The sequence below is a fragment of the Poecilia formosa genome, unplaced genomic scaffold (genome assembly GCF_000485575.1).
Source record: "Poecilia formosa unplaced genomic scaffold, Poecilia_formosa-5.1.2 Scaffold61, whole genome shotgun sequence".
Classification (NCBI taxonomy): domain Eukaryota; kingdom Metazoa; phylum Chordata; class Actinopteri; order Cyprinodontiformes; family Poeciliidae; genus Poecilia; species Poecilia formosa.
In genome coordinates this window covers 1,200,010-1,224,059 of record NW_006800000.1, presented here as the reverse complement: position 1 = coordinate 1,224,059, position 24,050 = coordinate 1,200,010, and the positions used below count along the sequence as shown (strand labels likewise).

The window sequence follows — 24,050 nt, the reverse complement described above, 5'->3', positions numbered from 1 at the left end:
TTTGACATCGGTGCATGAAATCTTTTTTTTTTTTTTTTTCCCCATCTGTATCTCTTCGACTAAATATAACCAAATAAATCTGAATATTTCTGTTTAAAACCGCATATCTATTTACATTCAAATTATTCACCCAGAACATGAAACTGTAAGCAAACATCTACATGGAGAAATATGCCCATTAAAATTATAAGTGCACTCAAACATTCCAAATAGCATATCTGACATTATAAATGTGATATTATGAGACAGCTGCAAAGATACAACCATAAAGACAAATCATTTTCAATGAATTACAAAAATTACAGATGTAGCCCAGAAAATCTGAAAACGTGATGATGAATCCCCTTTTTTAACTTCTAGTTGATAAATCATCTACTGCACTGGCAAGTATCGGGCTTGTGAAAAATGCATGAATTACTAATTAATGAGGCATTCTCGCAACATTTACATATTCATAAAGGTGTGTAATTCACATATGCATGAGAGGGCTCAGTGATGGCTTTGAGAGAATAACACATATTTCAAAAAGAAACCTTTCTTTGGATAAATTCTTCAGAAAAGCAGAGAGAGAGAGAGCAGAGATGCAAGAAAAAGCATTATACATTTATTCTTCACACAGTCGAATGCTTTAGGAGACAAATGCACTGACAAGAAGTGATGAAGTGTAACATTTAGCAAAAATACATTCTTAGAAATGTGGATTTCCAAAAATGTCCAATTTGTACAAAAATAATTACATTTTAGTATTACACAATAGTTATTTTTTATGCCAATATTAAATATATATTATTTGTTTACAATCTCATAATTTCTGCGTTTATTCTCACTGAGAATGATTTTCTTTTGTTTGTTTTTTTGTTTGCTTGTATTTTTTTTCTGTTTTACTAATAATATAACTCCTAGGATAATTTTGCCTTGTTTTTTATTTTTTTCTTCACTGGTTAAGTTCACCAATAGCTGTTCAATGATGTCAGCCTTTTTGGGGAACAAACAATTTCAGTGAAGCAGGTCCAAGATGGTTTGGCTGATGCTAAGGCCTGTCCCTCTTCTAAGAGGGCCTCCCCATTGTTTCAACCCTCTCACAAGGGCTTTGTGAGAGCAGTGCTGAATATGGGTCAAAAAGCACAAATAACATTCAGATGGTTCCTAGGCTTTGCTCCCAACTATGCTCCAAAGAATGACAAGTAGAACAAAACCATGTTGAGTTTTTCACCCTATGCAATTGTCTTTTCGCATTAACTCCAAGCTGGGTCCTTTCAGGAAGGCCAGAGTTGTGTCATGCTTACTCGGACATAGACCAAGTCTAACAGCAGGCTTGGCCTGTCCAAAACACCATGCAGAGTCTGATTCACTCTTTTATTCCTGTACAAAATTGGCTTTTGGACGCATTGTACTAAATATCTAAAAAAAAAAAAAAAAACAGACTTAAAGAATCAAGCAAGAATGGGTGCTTTTGGCCAAAATTGTGCATTTAGTTCCAAGTGAACATCTTTGTCCTCTAGGGAATTGTTTCCATCAGGACCTTGAAGTAGAGAAGGAAAATTTCCCATGGCTCCAACTAATACAGCATATAAACAATGACGGCAAAATGGAAAAGACAAAGTTTAATTTTCAATGGCATTTAAAAACCGAATAAAAATATAGCGAGGACATTTTTCAGATGGTAAACGGCACACAGATTTATTCAAATGTCCAATAAAGATACAATAATGGTTATCAAAAAAAAAAAAAAAAGGATGGTACTTCAAGATACCTAAGTTTGACTTTAACCTTGCAGGACTTTTGGAAGGCACTTCTGAGCATCAGGCACAGCGTTTTGGCAGCTGCACAGGGAGCCTGGTGGGTCAGCCTTTCTCTGCGAGCTGCTACTCCACACTAATCTATTTTAAACCATCTGTGAAATTAGCAAGATTTCCTAAGTCCTTCACCTCTAAGGATTAAAACATTGCTAAGGGTGTTCTTACATACTGTTCTTGTACACACGTTTGATGAGAACTTGAGATCAGTCAAAATACGGAGTCTTTCACTTGTGCTTGAAATAAAAAAAAACAAAAAAAACAACAACAAAAAAACAGATGAGATTAACAAGTACAGAAAACAATGTTATAGAACATTGATCTAACGCGCCATCTTTTAACATAAACCTGAACATTAGGAAAACAGAGAGAAGTTGTTACACGTTTGGACATCCAGTAACATCAGAGCAGCCAACCCTCAGCTGTTTTACAGAGACATACCGAGGTATGCAGCACCTCTGCCAAAGCCTGTACAATAAAGTCATGAGTCAACTTTAATGGGAAAATCAGATAAATAGCAGCTGTTCTTGGGGAAATGGTGCTGCCTGACAGATTCACTGGGTGCAACGACTGTAGCGTCGAGCGGATCCAAATGAGTAAAATATTGTTCCAAGTGCTCCTCTCGGCTCCCCTGTCTCTCTGGTGTTTAGTCATCAGGGTTGTGAAATAGCAGCCCTGCCGCTATACGACAGCGTGGCTGTATTAATTATTCCGTGCAGTTCACACATGCACATCTTTGTTCAGCAGTGACAGTTCATCCAAAGAGGCCACTTACAAACAGCAAGATCACCAGGCCTCCGATTATTCCTCAAACCGCTTATTTAAAATTCACATATGCAGTGAAAAGCAAATAGAGTGCAAGAAATTTTTTAATGGAAGAATAGAAGGTAACAAATGCTGCCCACTATCTTGCACCGTAATACGCGAAGCAAAGAGATTTTCTCCATGTCATTAAATATGCAAGATTGAAAAATTACAAAACAGTTTTATTATGCAAAGAGTTGTGTCTCTTCCACTTGAAACGCAACGATATCTGTTAAAGAAACTTTAATTTTAGAGAACCAGAAAAAAAGTAAAGGTCTCAATGATAAAATCTGTAAATGATTAAAAAAAAATTCCGAATTGTGATAGAGACCTCCTGAGATAACATTAAACATTAAAAACATTGTGGATTTTTCTTTCTTCTTAAAAATTGTCCAAAAACAACAAGCTGGGGGGGAAAAAAATTGGATGCTGATTTGAACTAAGTTATGTAAAATGTTCTACCCCTTCTATTAAGAAGCATGCAGCATGTACACCTCATTGTTACTGAGATAATAATGATCCTTATCTGCCAGGTATCCATGGAGATTTTACAATTCTCAGGATGACCTCTGGCTCTGTCAAACACTCAACACACAACTCCCTTGCAAAAGCACACTCACAAACAGATCATTCTGGGTTTGCCTTTTATTAGGTCAAAAATCATCAGAACATGCCGAACTGCAACGTCTTTGTCAAAGCAAAGCAAAAATTAAGTTAATTTTTTTTTTCACTTTTCATAAAGACTAAGGATTGACCTTGCAGCACACAAATTAAGTTGACTTTGTCTTTGTTTAGTCAGAGCTGTGAAATAATTGTTGATGAATTGCAATGCATTTGTGCCATACATAATCTCAAAAGCATATTTTAGCTCAGGAGGAGTTATGATGTAGAGCTGGGAGTAAAATAATCACTCAACTGCCTTGCAGAAGTATTTGCTATCTTGGATACTTTTTCATATTTTGTCACTATCAAAACAAACAAATATATTTTGGAGAATGTTTAGTGAATAAATGTTTTGCATAGTTGTGAAGGACAATTCTACATGATTTTTATTTTTGTTCTACCAGTAGTGTTCAGGTTCTATATATATATATATATATGTGTGTGTGTGTGTGTGTATTCAGGGCTTTTACACCCACATGTAACCGATTGCCCTTAGAAGTTTATTATTCCACCTTTATTTACAGACAGGTATTTTGTGAAAGAATCATAAGTTTGTTTGTTAACATTAGCAAATCAAGCTACATTTTTGTTGTAGCTTGATTTGCTATGTTGGGAAGTTTAAAGGGGAATTAGGTTATGAAAAAAGTATCCCATGTTTTAAGCATCTCGCAGAGCCATAATTAATTATAAACTGAAAATAAAAGAGTTTGGCCTCACCAACTCCTCCAATGTCAGAGTCGTTGCCTCAGCGAGTGTCCAGGTCATATTCTGCTTGAACTGCCAGTACCCATGAGCTGCTTCCAGGATCAAAAACACTCTATAGGATTCCTTCTTCAGTTTGACAGGATCCCTTATCACAAGTGCCTACCAGCAGGTTTAGGGGTTGCCACCACGATGGACAAAAACCACTTTGTGGCCACAGCTCTGGTCACCTGACCAATGAAGGAACGGAACATGGCCCACTAGAACTGAATGTTCCTCACTTCCCCCGGGATGTGTTCAAGCCTCTGCCGGAAGAGTTGTTGATCCATCTGATGGGAGACTCTGCCAGATGTGCCTGACACATCCCTCACAACACATTTGGAGCTGCTAAGACTGACCAGCATCCTCCCCCACCATCAGAGCCAACTCAACAACAGGTAGTGGTCATTTGGCAGTTCTGCTCCTCTCTTGACCCAAGTGTCGAAAGCATGCGAATGAATTAGACAAAATCAGCAATGACAAACCATGGCCTAAGATGTCCAAAAGCACAGACAGACACTTTTATGCTTGACAATCCATGAGAAGACCAGAAGTCCAACACCAAATCACCTCTCTCAGTTCAGATGTGAAGTGGGGGAGTGTTCCTCCCAACGACACCCCTCCAGGTGTCATTGACATTGCCCATGTTAAAGTTGAGGTCACCCAGCAGGACAAAGGAGTGCCTTCTAGGAGCGCTCCCCATTGTCCCCTGTAAGGACTCCAAAAGCGTGGATAATCTGAACTGCTACACATGTACAGTGACAACAAGAATGCCAACTGCTGCTTGGCACTGCTCAACAGGCCCCCAAAAATATCTCCTTTCAAGGAGACTGGTTCCAGAACCAAAGCTGTGCATCGAGGCGAGTCTGACTATACCTAGCCAGAACTGCTCAACCTTTTTCACCAGTTCAGTCTCCTTCCCCATCAAACTGGTAACTTTCCACATCTTGAGAGCCAGCTTCTGTAGCCCAGCCTCATACTGCCAAGGCTCCTGCCTTCGATAACTGCTGATCCCACTTTGCTTTGGCTCCTCCTACTACTGGCGGACCCATGAGAAAGGGGGACCGATTGTAACCAGTCGGTCTCCATTGATTAAAACTGAGGACAGTACTTGGTGCATGCTTACCAACTGCTTGGGAGCATGCACCACCTCCAGACGTTGCTCCAGAGGAGGCCCCAGAGGCCCCAGTGACCTGCGTTCTAGACAAGGGAACATTGTTTCCATAGATATAACTCATCATAAGGGGTCTTTGAGCTGCACTTTGTTTGATCTCTAACCTAAGACCTTCTTACCTTAGGTGACCCTAACAGGGTTCGGTGGCACAGTTGGTAGAACTTTTCCCTTGCAGCAAGAAGGATCTAGGTTGAGTCCCGGTTGGAGTTTGTATGTTCTCCCTGTGCATACATGTGCTCTCTCTGGGTTCTCAGGCCAACTCCTATAGAGTCCAAATACATGTGTCCTGGATTTGGGTCCTGGCATGGGGTCTTTCTGCATGGAGTTTGCATGTTCTCCCTAGAGAACACGCAAGAACAAAAGATTTTGTTGACAAAAATCTTTTTTTCTTGACAAAAACTAAATGAAACCTCATCCTGTAAGAATAGAACTGTAAGATGAGTAGACTGAGTGGAATGAGTTTAAAAATTGCTAGTGAGATCAAATCTTTCTGAAATTCTGAGCAGCAACGTGATAGCAGCAAAAACCTGTTAATATTTCATAAGATATTGGTACTGTGGGATAATATATTGTTCTGGTAGAACAGGCCTAAGGACGATGTTGTACCCATTTGTTATTAATCTAATCTTCAGATGGTTGCATTACTCATATTATTTTAGTAAAATAATATTATTTGATTTTATGAACAATGTGTGTATTATGAATATAATGTACAGCCTGTTAGAATGCTGTTCTTGAAATGTGTAGAGAGAAATTTAAATAAAATAGTTTATTTCACTTATGTTTCTTTAGGACATGAGATGAACTAAGAACGCATTTTATATCTGACTATATCTTTTTTTTGTTTAAATTTACTATAAATTTAGTCGACTATATTACGGTTTGATGTGCTAAGAACAAAAAAAATAGACTAAAACTAAAATGTCAACAGATGACTAAGTTGTAACTGAAACAAAATTAATATAATTAAAAGGTAACAACTAAAACTGAACTGAAATGTTCTGTCAAAAGCGACACTTCTCCATTGAGTCCTTTTCCATGTGATAATAAATGCCAAATGGTAAAGAGGATACATACATGTTATTTCATCTTGTTTTGCACACTTGGACAAGAAGGTGCCAACTTAAAGGGATTTAGGGTGGCTGAATGCATTTTTTTTTCTTTTTCATGTTATGTCTGGTCATATTTAAGATTAAGAAACAGCAGTTTGCTTGTGAAATTATGAAAAAAATTAAGATTCTTTATTATTAAAATAAAGAAATCACAAAAATAAAGAAATATTTTTTTTTTTTATTGACGTGGGATTTATGTTTTTAAGCCATCGGTTATATTTTCCCGACAGACCTTCTTGCTGTTTACTCTTCTGCAGACTGTAAAGAGTGTAATCGAAAAAAATGACTCAAGTTTTTAAAACAAAATGTCTCTTTAATCGGTAAGTGTCAACAGCAGTACAAAAGATGGAGTGATGTGTGAACCTTTCTGCAACACAACGTTTGTCTCCTTTACAGAAAACAAGGAAATTCTTGAGGTAAATAAGCTAAAACCGGCAGTTTCTTCAGCCCACTGCTGCATTCATACAATGGACCAACGCATTACTTAAAATGCTGTTTTATAATCGGTCTGAAGTCATCATGTGGGCATAATTTAATAATTTACAGTAAACACACCTCCGTGGTGCCGAGATGTGCCGGTGTGTTTCAATCATTGGTTTGTTTTTACTTGTTATAGTGTATTAATACTACCAAAGCTGAGGACGCAATTCTCCATACACACACACTCAAACGCACACACCAATGTAAAATTATTCACCTTAAGTTTACCTCACGTCAATACTGCACATGAAAACCAAAGAATGCTGGTGTACACTTTGAAGCCAAGTAAAACAAAAAAAAAAAACATAAAAAAAACTAACATTTTTTTTTTTTTGTTCGTTTTCATCAAGCAATAATACACCCTTGCAAGTAATTGATCTCTTCTGTTTTGTATAAAGAAGAATGTGAACACAAATGTGATGGCGACATTGTTTTTAAGTTGAATTAAAAACTTTACATTGGACTGTACAAGATATTATGATAAACTATTTACATATTCAGACATATGTTTGTTTTTTTTTGTTGTTTTTCTTTTAAAGCAGCAACAGACACTATGTATTTCCTGTTCTCTAGTGACACCCAAACAATACTTGCCATGGGTTTACAGGTACCTGCAAGGAGAGGAAACAATCGAAAGGATTCTGCACAGAAAATCGTTTCAGGCTGCCAGCATTTTGTCAAAACAGCGGCTCCAGTCATAGAAGAGCCCCACACAGTGTTGCTTGAAAAGACAACTCTTAAGAGCAGAGTACCAAGGGCAGCTAAAATGTTGCCCCAGATGGCACTTTTCTTTTTTTTTTTTTACACTTTCTGAACAGCAGCGAGCATGTCAGTCCAGCATGTCAGTGAGTTGTGCTGATTAAATTAACACAGAGAACATTCCCACCATTTACATCACAAAGTTTAGACGAACAAAAAAGAAAGAAAGAAAAAAAAAAGATAAATCAAATTACAGTAATATTCCAACAGCATGGAATCCTTTGTCTTCAGTTCCTCCAAACCATTTTCCATGTATTACAGGAGAAAAAAATTGAGACCAATTGGGAGGGATACTTCTGCAGATCCTGGGTAGTCGGTGACGCTTTTGTTGAAAACTGACAGCATATGTAAAGTTGGCGATACACCTAATATCTGTGCATTTTACAATATTAAAAGAAATAAATACTTGCGCCTTTCCACCATTGAAAGGATCAAACATAACATCTTGTGTTTAAAACAGCTTTTTGAAACAATAAAAAAATTGTACCTTTTGTTATTTTCATGACAATGCAAGTCTAATGCATGCAGATGTCTTCAGATAGTCTGAGCTTCCCACTGAACTGAATGGTTAATCGCTAAAATAAACAAATAATAAAAAAAAAAACAAAGCGAGGAAATACAGCATAAAGATGAGATTGTATCAGACATTTATGATCGGAAACAAATGGGTGTATAATTAATTTTCTACATTAAGTGCTTGTTTGACTCAGTACCTTTTTTTCCTTATAAGTCTGATAAGGTAAGGTTATATTGGTGCTTTTAATAGTCGAGAAAAACCTACAATTCACTCTGTATTGGGACCAAACTTCCAATTAGCAGAAAAGTTTAGCGTCCACATGAGGTACAGCCATTTGTCTACTGTTGGGTCAAATGGCGGAAACGAGGAAATAAAACAGCCCAATACATAACCTATATCAATGAACAAAAAATATTCATTGCTCATATTTACAATAAAATCTTAACGAGTTGGTGAATCCACAGATTTTTTTAAAATTTTTTTTTTTTATCTCAAATCATTATTTTCTTGTGATTGTCCTTGGTTTTGTCGTTGACTGTCAATTTTAGAGCCAGCAGAGGCTAATAATAAATACAGTATATTGATACACTTTAGTATCAAACACAATATACAATGCACTGACATCTGTTGCTTCACAGCTCTCTCTGAGCCTGCCGCTAAATCTTCCGCTCACATTTTTGTGCTGAGTCTTTTGAATAGCTGTGATTCAAACAAAGCGTTCTTTCATCGCACGTTGTCTTTGCATAAATACACAAAATAATTCAACAAAAAACTGAACATAAAAATGACCCAAAATCTGGCAAGTGTGACAACAAACCCGCTTGAGTCAGGCTGGGGAATCCTGTTCATCCATGGTGTTCTTCGTCAAACAACTTCACATTAATCAGAATTGCTAAAAAATATGATTTATATCCAGTGCTTATAACACATTGTCTCTTTGTGAGCCTGTGTTGTCCTTTGTTTTTTTGTCTTCTTTTTTTTTTTTTTTTAAGAGTTTTTGCTGTATAAGCACAGTCAAGTGTCAATTTCTTGAAGAGTCCTAACGCCAACCAACTGAAGTAGCTTGGCATGGTCATAAAATTATTTACAATCACATACAAATCAGTCTTAACCACCAGCAAACAGGAGGAAACACTTTAAAAATACCAAACTGGTTGACTTGGAGGGAGAAGGTTTGACTTATAGGACAGCATCCATTGATTGCTTTTTGATGTTTAAAAATTATAAAATGTAAAAAAAAAATAAAAATAAAAAAAATGCAACAGAAAAATAATAAAATGGAGACTAACAAAAAAACTGATTCTAAAAAGAAAAAAAAAACAAACACATGAATTTCATATGAATGTTTACAAAAGTTTATGTAATGCAAATAAGAAGTGCTAAAGACCAAGGCGTAGCCACCTGTACCAATTAGAGGCAGGAGAAAAAAAATGCAGTGACCAGCAGTGGGGGATCTTGACCATTTAAAGCCAGTGACCATCTATTCAGTTTCTTCACAAAGCTCTGTGCTCTCACTGAAATGGACAAGGTTCAAGGGCAAGGGAGGGGAATAACTGGACTCATGCATTAATAATGCTGCATTTCAGACGATACCCACTCGTCAGTCATTTTAATAATCCCCCACAGCTTGATGTACTTGTTCCATCTGCTCGCTGGTGCCTGGTGATACGGCCAGGGTGGAAGCCCTGTTGAGGCCTTACTTTCAGCACTTTGATGGAGAGCACAATGAGGGACACACACCCAGTTTTATTGTTTCCCCACTCCTTCCTGCTGCTTTCTCTTTCTCCAAGCCAGATGGTGCCCCCCTGAGTGCTGAGATTGCCCAAGGCTGGGGTCAGAAACGCACGTGGCTGAGAGGACAGTCACTTAGACCTTCTGCTCTAGACTGCTCCTTAACATCGCCCCCCCTCCAATTCCCTTAGATGTCTTCGACAGGCGGAGGGGTCCATTAATTTTTATTTTTTTTATTTTTTAGTTCAATTCAACTTAAATCATACAAGTTTCTTCAAAGAGTTGTTGTGGATGGCGATGAGTGTTTCTGAGCATTCTGCATTTAAGAAATATGAGAAGTTCTACAACACAGCTTACAGCTGGCAGAGGCCTTACGTAATTGCATTACAAAAGAGAATCAAGGAATTAATTACATTTCGTGAGATGCACGGAAGTGAAGAAACAAACGCGACGGCAAGCTCTTCTTTTTGTTGAGGGACTGCCTAGCGCTCCTTTCACTGCGACTTTAGTAATCATTCCACTGCATCAACAAGATGACCGCCCTGCTTTAAGACTTCTTAGTGTCTGTTTAAGATTTACAATGTCTGAAAAAATTACATTTTAAGACCCAAGACTTTAAACATGCAATCCAAGTGGGGCTAAAGTGTTTAACAGAATGTACTGTAGCTTTGCAGCCACACATTGTACAACATCAATTTAAGATTGTAATGCCACCAAAGCTGCCTTTCACTTCTGTTCCAATCCTGCAGATTGGGGGCCTTTGGCCCTTTCGCATTCTGGCCTGATTACAATCACTGATTAAGATCCTGGTGATTCAGACAGGGTGGAAGAGCTGGAACTGAGCGAAGGATTCCACAATGCTCTGTACGGACTGGGACGAGGGAAATAAGAGGGGTTGCTCACGACACTGGTGCCCACTGCATTGATCTCTGTGGAGCATAGCTAGCGTCACCTTCGACTCACTGGTGTAACTTGTTACTTCCTGCAGAACTTGCTGCCTCCAAGTTCCTGAGTTTCATTTGTCCTTTTCTGGTAGAGCAAAGAGAGCCTGTACAACGAAGCTGCATTAAGAGATGAAGAGATTGTCTTCAGAACCTCTCATGGAAAAAAAACAAAAAAAAAACATAAAACGTTTGGCACTTTCACACAGAATTATGCAGCAAAAACTAATAATAATAATAATAATAATAATAATAATAATAATGTGACTAAACTGGAATCCCTCCGTATTGTGTTTTGATATTATTTTTTCTCTTTGTTAAAAACATTCACAAGCTGTTGGCTGGCACACTATACCTGAGTGAGAATATTTTCCCATCTTGAACAGTTAGGTGACGTAACAAAATCATATAATAATAAATGAAAACAATGTGACTTTAAGTATTATAGGTTCATACCAAATGTTTAGCTTCAAGTTCTGTCTTTTGCTTTAGGCAACAAACTAACTGTGTAACCGTCTATGATCTTTTAATGAAAACACAAACAATGAAATAAAAACAAAACAAAAGAAAAAAAAAACAACTATAAATTACCACAAAACAAATTGTTTCACAAACTTGAAGAAATAATTAAGACCAAATAGCTTTCGACTGATGAAGCCGTAGCTGCATGCAGGCTTTTACATGATACATATTATTTTTTTCTTTTAAAATGTTTCTCCAACCCATGTGGTAAAAGTTTCCGTTGTTCTTTCTGCTCCTTCCCTCCCTCACATCAGAGCAGCCGTTTGGGCCTCCTCCTTGTGTGAACGCTGTCTCTGCATCAGTAAAGCGCGTCTCAGTTGGCGCTGACCGGCTCCTGTGCGTCATTCTCGCTGCTATAGTCTGATTTGGGCTCGTCCTCGAAGTCTTCATACATGTCCATCTCGTCCTCGCCGTTGACCGGCTCGCTGTTGTTCACCATGGCACTGGGCTCCAGCTTCATGTTGTAAGTACTCTGAATGACGGGAATGGACGGCTCGGGGCTGACCGAGGCGCTGGAGCACTCTGACGTCATCTGAGGTGAGGGTGTGGTGTTTGCCATGGTGAGGCCTCCTGGGTAGACCATGCTGGCGCTGGTGGTGATGGGAATCTGAGGCGGTTGGCTGGACAAACGAGAAACGGGGCAAAAATGATTAAAAATCCCACTCCCAATACTTTAAACCAGTGGTTCCCAAACTTTTTCTACTACACCCCCCATAGCTTACAAATAGCTGTCTGGTTGAACAATATGTGTGAGCGAAGGTGGGGGTGGATTCTTAGAGACTCCCTGTTATACTCAACCCCGGCTCCAGACGCACAAAGGAGGGAATCAACTTTTTGGGGGGAGCAAAATGAATGTACGTAGCTGAACATAGACAACACCAGTAGCCTGCAAGCTACTTGTTAACAAGCTTAAGGTTCTGTATTGATATTAGCTAGCTAGTCATCTTTTAGGTAACATTACCTGCATCCAACAGCTTTACTCAACAGTCGGTTAGTTTGGAGGTAAAAACTGTGAAAAGTTCTTTGCGTTTTGCTGGTTTGCTGCCGTGATTCTAACACAAACCTACGTAGCTCCNCCACTCCCAATACTTTAAACCAGTGGTTCCCAAACTTTTTCTCCTACCCCCCGCCCATGGCTTACTAATAGCTGTCTGGTTGAACAATGTGTGTGAGTATAACAGGGATTCTTAGAGACTCCCTGTTATACTCAACCCCGGCTCCAGACGAACAAAGGAGGGAATCAACTTTTTGGGGGGAGCAAAATGAATGTACGTAGCTGAACATAGACAACACCAGTAGCCTACAAGCTACTTGTTAACAAGCTTAAGGTGCTGTATTGATATTAGCTAGCTAGTCATCTTTTAGGTAACTTTACCTGCATCCAACAGCTTTACTCAACAGTCGGTTAGTTTGGGGGAAAAACTGTGAAAAGTTCTTTTTGCTGGTTTGCTGCCATGATTCTAACACACCTGCGCAGCTCTGCACAGCAGCAGCAGCAGCAGGTCTCCTTCGCTGCCGCACAGGTGTAAACCCAGCGCGAGCGTCGTAGCACTCATGTTGCGTTTAAAGGCGGCTTGGAAAAACAGGTTACGACATGTTAACAACAGATTAAACAGTTTTAACTGCTGATAAAAGTGGCAGAGGACACAAATATGGGAAGTGTGGAAGCCTCTACTGTATCAAATTGACAGAGGAATAACAGAGAGTTGGCCATTCTAAGGTAAAAACCCAACGCATACAGTGTTCATGTGTATTTTATTTTATTTTTTTTTCATCCGGACGGCTTCCCGCGGCCCCCCTGCAATGGCACGGCGCCCCCCCTAGGGGGGTGCGCCCCACAGTTTGGGAACCTCTGCTTTAAACAAAGAATCTTTAAAATATTCTTTCGCAGCACTAAGATGTGATGGTTGGACTTGGGGGGTGGGGTAGGGGTGGGTTTCCCCCGGCAGTCCTCGTCAAGCCAGCAACTTCTGTGAAAATGATTTGGGAGAAGAGAGGTTCTCCTGACAGCTCCTGTTCTGCGCTGTTCAGACAGAGGACCCAGTTTATTGGCGACATAAAACCAATACCCTCTCGGTGCTGCTCTTGTCTGCTGTTGCGCAGCGTGATTGATTCCCCAAGCCGCTGAATGTTATGACTGACATGGGAACACCTGGAGAAGGGTTCTCCTGCTAACCACACACAGTAAATTAAAGTGTTAAGCCTCGGCTGCCCTCCAGGCTTCCCTAAGTGTATACTTAGAGCTTATATATCCCATAATAATCTCTGCACTGCAAGCTGCATTTGAAGGCTGGTTTTGTGTGAAATTATTAAATCACACCTATTGGAAAAAAAACAAAAACGTTTGAGTTTAAAGTGCATGGTGGGTCGTAAAACCAATACAGCACAGATGAACTCGACACTCAGTTTGGAAACGGCTACTTTTTATTTGCTGTGTTTGTGGGCACGTACCCCACAGTGAAGAACTGTCTCATCTCTTGTCGCCGTGAGCGCATCATCTGCTTGTACTCTCCAATGCGAAGCTTTTTGCCGTCTATAATACAGGTCCTCTTAGGTCGTGGCTTGTACTTGTAGTTCGGATACTTCTCTAGGTGAAGCTTACTCAGACGGGCTTGCTCTTCGTAGTATGGCTGCTTGTCCTGGTTAGACATAGACTTCCACCGAGAACCTGCGGCGAGAGAAGAACTTTTCAGCACTTGGAAACGTTGAAACAGGCATTACAATTGCACTAAGTGGCTCAAAAGTCGGAGGAGGAAGCTGAACAGAAAGTCAAAGTCAAACAGATTTTTAGAACTTATTGTAATACTTAGTACTCATGAGGAAGCATGTCTTAATCGTGTGCCAAATCAGCATATGGATTTATTTAACCCTCCAGATCTAAATGTGAAACAACTACTTTCTTCAGCCATCACTCAACATAGCAAACACAAGACAACTCGAAATTTTCGTTAGACAGAAGTGTCTTTATCTTCGTAAGTCAGAAAATGGTAAAAAGGACAAAAGGGACATCGGGGTGGTTAGGGCAGTATCCTTACCACCTATTTAGTTTTAGGCTTTTCAAACATCTTCGCCAGTGACAGTGGAGGGTGCTGTATTTTTATATCGCAAGTCAGTGATCCCTGACCAGCAGACAGGTAGTTTTACATTATTCTCTTAAGGAAAATCATGCACCAAAATGCTTGACCATTTCACAACAACCTCTTGATAAGTGTGGCAGCACATTGTACTAAAAGAGAGACATGCTTGCCCCTTACTGTCAAAAACTAAGGAACAACAAACGTGCACAGTAAATACTACAGCTCCATGAAGTGCACTGCACCGCCATGGATGACAGCACTTTTAACAGCTCTGATGTATGGACTCCTGTGCTGAGGGGACAAGACCCATTTAGTCTCTGTCATTTTTCATGACAAACACTTATGGTAGTGATGGGCCATAAATCCATCTGTATGCTGAGGTGAACTGATGCACAGTAGCCTACGCTGTAACATGCACTCACTCCCTAAAAAAAAAAAAAAAAAACATCAAAAAGAAAAACACACACACGTACACGCGCTCACACACAAATGTTGTGTATTGCCATAACAGAGAAATACACAATGTAGAAAATTGATCAAATATTTTGAGTTGATTAACAGTAATCAACTCATATTTCTTACTATGGTGAGAAATATGTTTTTCTGTCTTTTCTTCATGCAAGAAGTAAGTCCACTGATTTACTTTACAGCGTTTAAAAGGCGTCTTAGATGTTGACAAAAATTCCAGCAAAAACCAAAACAAAATGAAAAAAAAAAAGCATATCTGCATTCTTTCTTTAAATTGCAACTTTTAAAGCTAATTCAAAGGGCCTCACCCAAAATCTTGCTTATGTTGGAGTTGTGCATATCCGGGAACGCCTGGAGGATCTTGCGCCGCTCATCTTTGGCCCACACCATGAATGCGTTCATCGGCCTTTTAATGTGGGGCTCGTTGTTGTTGCGTCCTCGGGACTCCCTGAAGACCCGCGCCTCGGTAGATCCAGCACCTCCTGTTGGCCAACAATAATAGGGTTGGGGTTTATCTGCAGAGCCATTGACTGCCTTGGACCCTGGAAAAGCCAGAGCAGGAACAAGAAGAGAGAGCGAGGCAAGGCATTGATTAAATGACGAGCCAGGTTTAAACTCTCCTTCATCTGCTATCAGCGCCTCTATTTTCATCATAAAGAACATTTTTCTAAATGGGCGCTGGGAAAACAAACCCTCCCAGAGGGACAGAGTTTTCTTTTGAGTGGAAAATTTGACTTGAAAGGATTAGGAGCTACAAACTGAATACATTGTCGGTTAACTCAGAGCAGCGTTCGTCCACTCTTTCCGAGCTCCTTCTGAATCCAGAGGATTAAACCGTTTAAACAAAAAAAAATGTTTAGTTTTTTGTTTGTTTTAAGTGTTGGCTTTTCCGAAGTGCACACTGTTCAGACTGTCCATAAAAAAGTGCCAACATAAATAATAAATAGGAGTCTTGAGGAAATCTTTAGAATAGAAATTCAAAGAGGGAACTTAAACTCTTAAAAAGTATTTCACATATATGCACAAATCATTTTTTTCTGTTGTTTCCCCTCCCCCCCTGTTGTTTCTCAGACTTTTCCTTTGCCCTTCGAGTATGCAAACATTCACACACACACGCACACGCACACAGACACACACGCACACACAAATAAACCAGACCCACATTAGCGCGGAGAGAGTGTGCCGATTCTGCAAAGTGCCGTTTCTCAATCAGGGCATTCACAATCAGCATAAGAGAGTTTCTCTCAGTATTAAACTGTACATCAGGCTGATAATGATTTCTGTTTGCATGCGTATTTGCTTCCTTTTATATGTAAGATGTGAAAGAATTAAATAAAAGCAGTATGAATATTTAAACAAACAAAAACATGTTGATAAACAAGGCTTGAAAAATAAGACAAAAAAAGAGCCTTCCATATGCTACGATACATCTTTAATGATCTCAGATCTGGAAAAGAAAGCTTGGGATGACTCATGCATATTTCATCATCCACATGTGAAGCCTTCTCATTAAACCATTTCACCAGCAGCCTTGGCACACGTTACCTGGGGTTTGATTTCTATTATTATTTCAGTTTATAAACAAATCAAACTCTTAATGAGTAATCGAGGGCTGCGCGGAGGCATTAATTCAAAACCCACAGAAACCTCGCTCTGTGTTAATCACTGAAGATGTCACTCCGCCATTCTCAGCCACAGGATTTTGTTTTCTCTTCAAAAAAACATATATTTTCCACTAAGACAGACGCTTTTCTCACTATATCATTTAGCAGAATAATAAGAATGATGAACAGCACACTGAGTTTCTGGAGTCACGATAAAATAATGTGTTTTCACACAGTGACACTGCACATGTTTCTACAAATTTAGGTCCTTGGCCTAAAAAACTAAACTCTGTAAATATTTATATGTGTCTTTTAAATAAAATGTTCTTACTTGATTTCATACAGGCGCTCGCAAAAAGTCAAATCTCTCAAACAAAACTGTAGCATTTTTTTCAGCGAAGCTTGAAAAATGCCTAAAATCATCTGCTCCCAAACTGAGGCGCCCTTGTAAATAAGTGTTTTAGCACACAGTGAAAGGGCTGTACATCAGGACGTTTAAAAGCTAATCCCGAGCTCTGACTGCACTACGTCTGTGTTTGCTTTCGCCTTCTGGAATGCCACAGGCCTTAAAGCCATCACGAATTCAAGAATAATACAGTACCTTTGCTGCCACCAAACCCCACAGTACGTTAATTTCATTTAGCATGCACTCACTGTACAGGATGAATTGATTTCACTTTGTTTGCTTTTGACAACCATGTTTATTGTGCAATGAAATGTGGTGTGGCGGAGGGCTGACAGTATCCATCAATGCGGGGCAATCTGCTGACTGCCAGGGCCAGATGAAGGTATTCATTAGCTCAGGAGCGCAGCGCTCACTCAGACACGACAGCCAGTGTCTGCACCCCGGGATCGCTTGCTGTAATTTACGATACCCCCCATGCCATTACTCTATCACTGACACTGATTCAGCAATTTATATACTGGCGTGCATGCATATGGGCAGAGGTGATCTTCTTATGGGGAGGGGTGCAAAACAACTGCGTGCCGTCACCTAGTGCCACATCAGTAGTTAGCCAGGAAACCAGCCACGTGACTGGGTCCACTGGAGGGAATCCAGATGAGCCATGGGTCTTTTACCTCGCAGAGTTGCTCGCTTGGGAAAGTGCCTGTCAGATGTTACAGGAAGTTGTAGAACCGAGCAACAAAAGCAGTTTTCAAACAGTTGACGTTATGCTACGGCAGGTTGGAATATTCAAAGTACCGTAAATCTGCTGCCAGTTAGCCCAGGCACCTTTCTTAGATCTTCGACCTGAAATAATAGCTTGAGTTTTGAATTAATGTACAGCAGTCCCAGGCAGTCCAGTTCTTGGTATAGGTAATATGGGTCACTGCCCACAAGAACTTGGGGGAAAAAAAACAAAAAAAAAACAAAAAAAAAACGTGATTTATCGGTTTTCTATTGCTTTTCTTTCATTGCCTGGTAAATGGGAAATGGGTGCTCTGTCGTGCTGCTCAGTGCACCATTCTTGGGAGAACTTTCACGATACTTGTCCCTCCTGCAGCCCAGCTAAATCAGATACATCCTGTGCATCCATATCAGAAGAAACTGCTGGGGGACTGCAACACGGAACGCACTGCAGCATTGTTTCTGTTTTACTGGAAACTGTGATCCTTCTCTGGCGTTTTGAACATTTTCTCCCAGGAGAGGCGGGACATTTAGGAATCAGTTAGTTAGGTGTTTGATTGTGTAAATAAACACAGATGTTTAGCAGTGACAGGGCCAGGCCCCCTGGGTGGTAACTAGCGAGGAAGCGAAACAGAGGGAGAGCTGCTTAACAGAATTCATTGTGATTCATGAGGCCTGCAGCTCAAGTGTGACAGAATGATATGAGAATCCACTTTTAATTTGTCTCTCCTGGTAGCGCCGCAGACAAGAAGAATGAATTACAGTGTGGAAGTGCGATTGCGTGCGTGTGTTTGTGGGGAGGGAAAAATAAAAAATAAAAAATGAAAAGAGAAAGCAAATAATGAAGAAGCAGGAAAAAAAAAAGGCAAAGAATTAGAGAGAGAATGCAGCGAGGTCCCAAACGCAATCGCACCTGTGAGCTGCAGGCTGAGACTCGACTGTGTACCAAGCCAGAGGGTAGCGCTGCCCCGACTGCCCCCTGTCCTCCGCCTTTTCTCCACCCTACTCATCTTTGTTCTGTCGTCATACGTGCGCTGTCACCCAGGAATCCGCTCGAGAGGATGAGCCTCGGTGAGCACGCAACCAAATCTAACACCTCCAAGTGAAGGCATTTAACGCTGACAATGGAGCCTCTCCCTCAGAGCAGGATCAGGCGAGATTAATGGGTTTAGTCAGACAGAACACAGAGCTCAGCGGCTCTGCTGTAGCCCGAGCTCATGGCATGCTAGTTTAACCATTACAAATTACAAGTGATCTTAACATGACTTTTTTTCAGTTTTGTTTTTTTTTTTAAATTATTTTTAGCTTCCCAGATTATGCACGCGTCAAGAGTCCGTTTGAAACATATAGCTTGCTTGTTACAACTTGCAGGTGGCAGATTACCACCTGAGAACATAAAAACTACTCTTGACCTTCTTGGTTTACTCAGCTAGTATTGCTAAATATCAAGACTGAGATGGTGCACTTTTTTTTTTTTCGAAGTTACACAGTGTCAGTCAGATCAGATGGAAAACACCTGTGAAAATCAGTTCAAACCATTTCAACACATGAATATGCTTTCATTTAAACAATTCCACTGTAGCTATGCCTGGGGATTTTTAGGGTTGTTTCCTAACTTTGTTGCCCTGTACTTCCCATCTTCCCATCAAGGGTGATGCTAAAAAGCTTCCCCAAACCATGATGCTGCCACCACTTTCTTTACATTGAGAATGTGTTCAAGGTGTTAGTTTGTAACTCCAAACATAGTTTTGCCTGTCTGCAAAGATAACACTTTTCCAAGCCCCTGTATCTTTCACAACAATGCAATGCTGCCATTCTTCCCACTGGCTCCTCTGATGGTTTAGTGAAAGGCTGTCTTAGGCAGAATCCTCTTTTTTTGTGTCATCAGATTTACCTAATGTAACGTGTCTCTAAGTTCTGTTTCCTTCCTCCACATATCGCTCTAGCATCCTATAGACCTTGGAGATATGGTCATCTTTAAACAAACATCCCATTCAGCAGAAGAACTTCATGCTGCCACTCACAAATGGATTAAAGTTCAGGCTGGCCAAGGGAATTAGCCGTTGAATCACTTGAGCTGTGTATATTACATTTCTTGCCATCCAGAAGCAATCAAAAGCTTCCATAACAGGCACTGGCTGCACACTGCATCTGCTTAGTTCGGTTGTTCCGTCCTGGAGGGAAAGCTGCTGCAGACTAGGGCCTTTCACACCCTATACATTTGTTGGGTGGGACACCCAGTAATTTTCTCTTTGAGGAAACACCAAAGTATATGCGTTGTGTTCTGATCTACTTGGGAAAAAGTGTGTTAAAATGCAGATGTTTCCAAAGTAATTTCCTTTCCGTCTGGGGTGAAAATTCTTGCAAAAAAACTAATTGCATTACTCATTTTAGATGTCTGGGAAAAATAAATTGGTCTGAATTTAGTGGAAAAGCCACATAAACTTTAGTAGATCTTTTTTTGCACAACAAACTGGAAGTATAATGTTTTGGGACAAAAAAAATAACATCTCAAATTACAAGTTTTTTTTTTGTTTTTTTTTATCTAAACCTTGTTTGAAAATCTAAGCAAAAACTAGCTACAGTAACGCTGCTCGTGTCTAATAACATCATGTGCCACAGAGCCAGGCATTCACTGGTTCAAGGAGATTGTCAGGAGAGTTTCAAATGTAAACAGGTTCTGAGAAGAGTAAACAATTTGTTGCTCACATTTTGAAATCCCTCTTCAGCTTTAATCAGTATTTGCCTTCTTCTTGCTGCTCGGTTTACAGAGAGATTGATATGCATTTGTGGTGCAAAGAAGAAATGCAAACTGTTTTGAGTTATGAGTGTTGCCCTGTCTCAAAGTCTTTATCCACCCCTCCCCATGGGAAGAGGACCTATCCCCTCTTCTAACCTCTGTCTGCTCCTAATCCATGGCCCACTGGGAACACTGATGTGAGGCGTCTGGCGCTAGCTTTTCCCTTGGCCCTGAGAAGGACTTAAAAGGACACAAATGCCCTGGTGCGCACTGTGTTTCTGTCCTGACTCCACGGTAGCCACAGAAGGAGGGATCCCACCGGGAGAGGGAGCGATGAAAACACATCTGTCCGAGGAGTCAGACGGTTGGGATGGGAGCCTCCGCCGTGGCTCACATGGGAAACATGTCAATGAAGCCGCAAATTTCACCTCTAATTCTCATCTTCAGGATTGGGTGTGATGTGAAACGAAACAGGGTGTGATACAAACGCTTCAAAGCTGGTAAACAAACGTTTCATGGCTTGTTTTCCTGTTTCATTTTATTCATTTTTGTTTTTTTCCTTTTTCAGAAAAGGCTTTACGCGAACTTAACATGTTGTCGCTTTTTTTATTTTTTATTTTTTCTAAAATCACTGCAAAATCTTTACAAGAGCTACGTAAAATGCCGATGGATGACGTTGTCCTGAGAAATAGTCATTTCTTTCACTCTTTGCTGCATCAAAGATCACTCAGAAGCACTTGCAGACTGAAATGCCATAGAAACTGCCACAAATATTTTTGTCAAACAAATATTGGCGCACCGAAGCACTCCATGGGTCTGTGTAGGCGCTAGCACCACAAAAGTGGATGACGCTTTGTCACCTTGGTGCAACCAGAGTTTGCACCACACTGCCTGGGACCTCAAACAACTACAAGAGCAACATGAGCCAAGCTTGGAAATTTGCCAGCTTTGTCCTTGTGCCCCCTTCTCCACCGCTCACCTACCTGTGAAAACCTCTGAGTCAAAGCTCACTTTAAATCCAATTCACTCCAACTCTCAAAAAAAAAAAAAATCTCTGACGCAGCCATCGCTGTGCTTCCCAGCAACCACACTTTTACTTTTTGTAGTGAAAAGTAACACTCCATAAACACGCTACAAAGTTTTAATGAAGGTACTAATTCTGAGGCTTGTATCTACAAATTCGTTTAGCCCTTACCGTCTAAATCCTCGGGCCTGGTGAGGTCGATCACTCTGTGGCCGATTTTTCCTTCCTCTCCCAGTTTGCCAAGGTGGTGCCCGATGCTGTCGAAATGTACCCTCTCCTGCAGAAAAAAAAAAAAAAAATCAAGATGTCTGGTTAAAAAAAAAAAAAGAAAAAGAAACTCAGGTTAAAATTTCAACAATAAAAGAAGCTGTAAAAAATCTTAATCTGAATAATCTGAAAATTAGAGAAGCAGAAAAGGATCTTTGATAGATGCGGGTTGTTTTGTAGATAGTGTTTTTTTTCTTTTTTTTCTTTTTTTTCTCTCTCTCTCTCTGTTCTCTATTCAGTTTAAGTTGACAGGAAGGAGAGAAACAGTAAGGGCCCACGGGTGCTGTAAATAGATTTACAGAAGGATACTTTGTGATCCCAAGCACACAATGGGGCTGCGGCCCTCTTTGCAATGCTCAGATTTTTCTTCCTCCGCTGCCATCTCCCTCAGCCTCTATATCCCCCAGTCTACGGCACTGAGAGCTAGGCACCCATCATTTATTCAGGGTTCATGTTTTGGTGAGCGCACCGTGTTTTCCCGTTTGTCATGTCGCTTTGTGCTCAGATTAAACTTGGCATCATGTTGTACTTGAGCACAATGAAACCCTGTCATTCAGCACTCCGTGACAATATTAAATGTCATGTCCGTGTGCATTTACAGAATAAAATAACAGCTTTCGGAGGGCCTCTGAATAGTTGCTGCACATTACACTTAATGTATTATGCAAGGGGAGAGAGTGCCGACTGCTGCTGGCTCCATTGTTGAATGACCTACTTCCTCTGTGAATACACAGAGCATTAGCGAAGGGCTGTCCTGCTCTCTAAAGACTCAACTAGGAGATGGACACTTTGACTCTGCATGATACAAATAATACCCCCACCCTTTTTCTAAGGTTTTTTTTTTTTTTTCTTGATGTGTGTAAAAGCAGGCATAAGGAGAAAAATAAACAACAAAACATTTGTTTTATATGCAAGGTGCATGCATTCAATCTTTTTTGCGATCAGCCCCGTGTGAACAGACTTTCAGGTAGAGTAACATCTCCCCAGCAACATTCACCAACACCTGCAGACACATTCATTTTTCTGTATATTTAATTGTGTTTTTTTTTTTTTCCCCATATAGAGAACTCCTATCACAAATCAAATGGATTAAAATGAACTGGTCTAAATTGTAGTTTCTATTTTTTTATTTTTATTTTTGTCTTAAAAAATAAAAAATCATATTTGCAAGAATAGCCTGAAATAATTACAGTGCATTAAAAAAAAAAACTAAAATTTTTAAATATTTCCTTCCTCTTTTGTGTGAGCTTTTATCCTTGCATATAAAAAAAAATATGACAAGATGAAGGATGAAGATAGTTCAAGTGCATTTGAGCTCTTTCACAGCATTTCGATTTTCTTCTTGCTTTTATTTATTCAAGAACTATTCCTCAAAAGAAAGAAATGTGCGAGAGGTGGAAAGAGCTCTGCAATTTACCATTATACTTGAAGGAGCACTCATTATTTATGACCAGCTGAGTGATTCTGATATACAATTAACCACTACCTGCTTATGGCCTGTGATTAGAGGCTGTCTATCTGACGGCCCTTTGCTTACTTAAGTGTTTTCTAATTATGACATATGCGGTGGTCCCTGCTGGGCGAGAGGACACTTTGTAAAGAGAAGACGAAGTATGGGGCCTTTTCACCGTGACACGTTCTGTGCGTGGACATGTGCGCCGCGTGCGTACAGAGCCCTATCCATCACCCATCCACGTTATTGCTCTTAATGAAAGAAGCCAGCAGCCTGATGACAAAGTGACTGAAGTGCGATTAGCTGGATGGTGGTGCTCCACATGCTTCCTCTTGGACAGTCCGGTAGGAAGACACAGTGTTCGCTAGTGCTGGATGCCTGTAATAAAGTAGTCGTCTCATCCCTCTTCTGTGCTTCGCTGGCCCTTCTTGATCAGTCAAGTCCTTTTATAAACTCATGATCATTAAGCATCATGTTGGGCTGGGGAGAAGCGAGGACGGGGCGATCCGTCAATGATTTTCATTAATAACTAGCACAGCGTTGAGCATCTTCCTCCACTGCACTGAGTCATATGATCGCTGGAGATCAGCGCGTTAAGACAGCTCCAAACAACGCTGAAAGAAAGTCTTGTCTAGGGGTTGTTTTGAGGTTGTTTCACTTTAAGTCAACATTTTTCTTCATAGAAGCCAGCACTTTGTGTGCTACAATATTATGGTCTAATTAAAGTAAGTATTGCTCTGCTGCTATGCTAATTAATACAAGCCTATCAGTCCAATAGAGCGTCACAAATTTTCATAAAATTTTATATACTGAGTTAATATACTTATTGGTTATAGGTTTGGTAATTTATATCTGTGAATCAAAAATATAGCTGAAATTAGGGCCATAAGTTATCTGCACAGCACTGGGGTTTTTGTTTTAGGGCTGGAAAATATTCAGTGAACTAATGCTTCTTTACTGCCCACGCATCAAGTGCTGTGATAAATTAATGGCAGTTTTATTATTTTATAGTGTCATTAAATTTTTACTGATCACTCTGACACAGCGG

At 40.1% G+C, this 24,050-nt stretch overlaps 1 protein-coding gene across 2 annotated transcripts in view; it reads right to left on the bottom strand.

Moving 5' to 3' along the window:
• Positions 1-7,109: 7,109 nt before the first annotated feature.
• The window catches only part of LOC103139440 (SRY-box transcription factor 6), a 94,688-nt gene continuing 77,747 nt past the window's right edge, over positions 7,110-24,050 (bottom strand). For both annotated transcript variants that reach the window (XM_007554063.2, XM_016672470.1), the window contains exons 11-14: positions 21,454-21,559; positions 15,094-15,267; positions 13,692-13,908; positions 7,110-11,860 (exon numbers count right to left, since the gene is read on the bottom strand). In XM_007554063.2, coding sequence (XP_007554125.2) covers positions 11,554-11,860; positions 13,692-13,908; positions 15,094-15,267; positions 21,454-21,559 — 804 coding nt within the window. In that variant the 3' untranslated portion in view covers positions 7,110-11,553. The remainder of the gene's footprint in view (positions 11,861-13,691; positions 13,909-15,093; positions 15,268-21,453; positions 21,560-24,050) is intronic.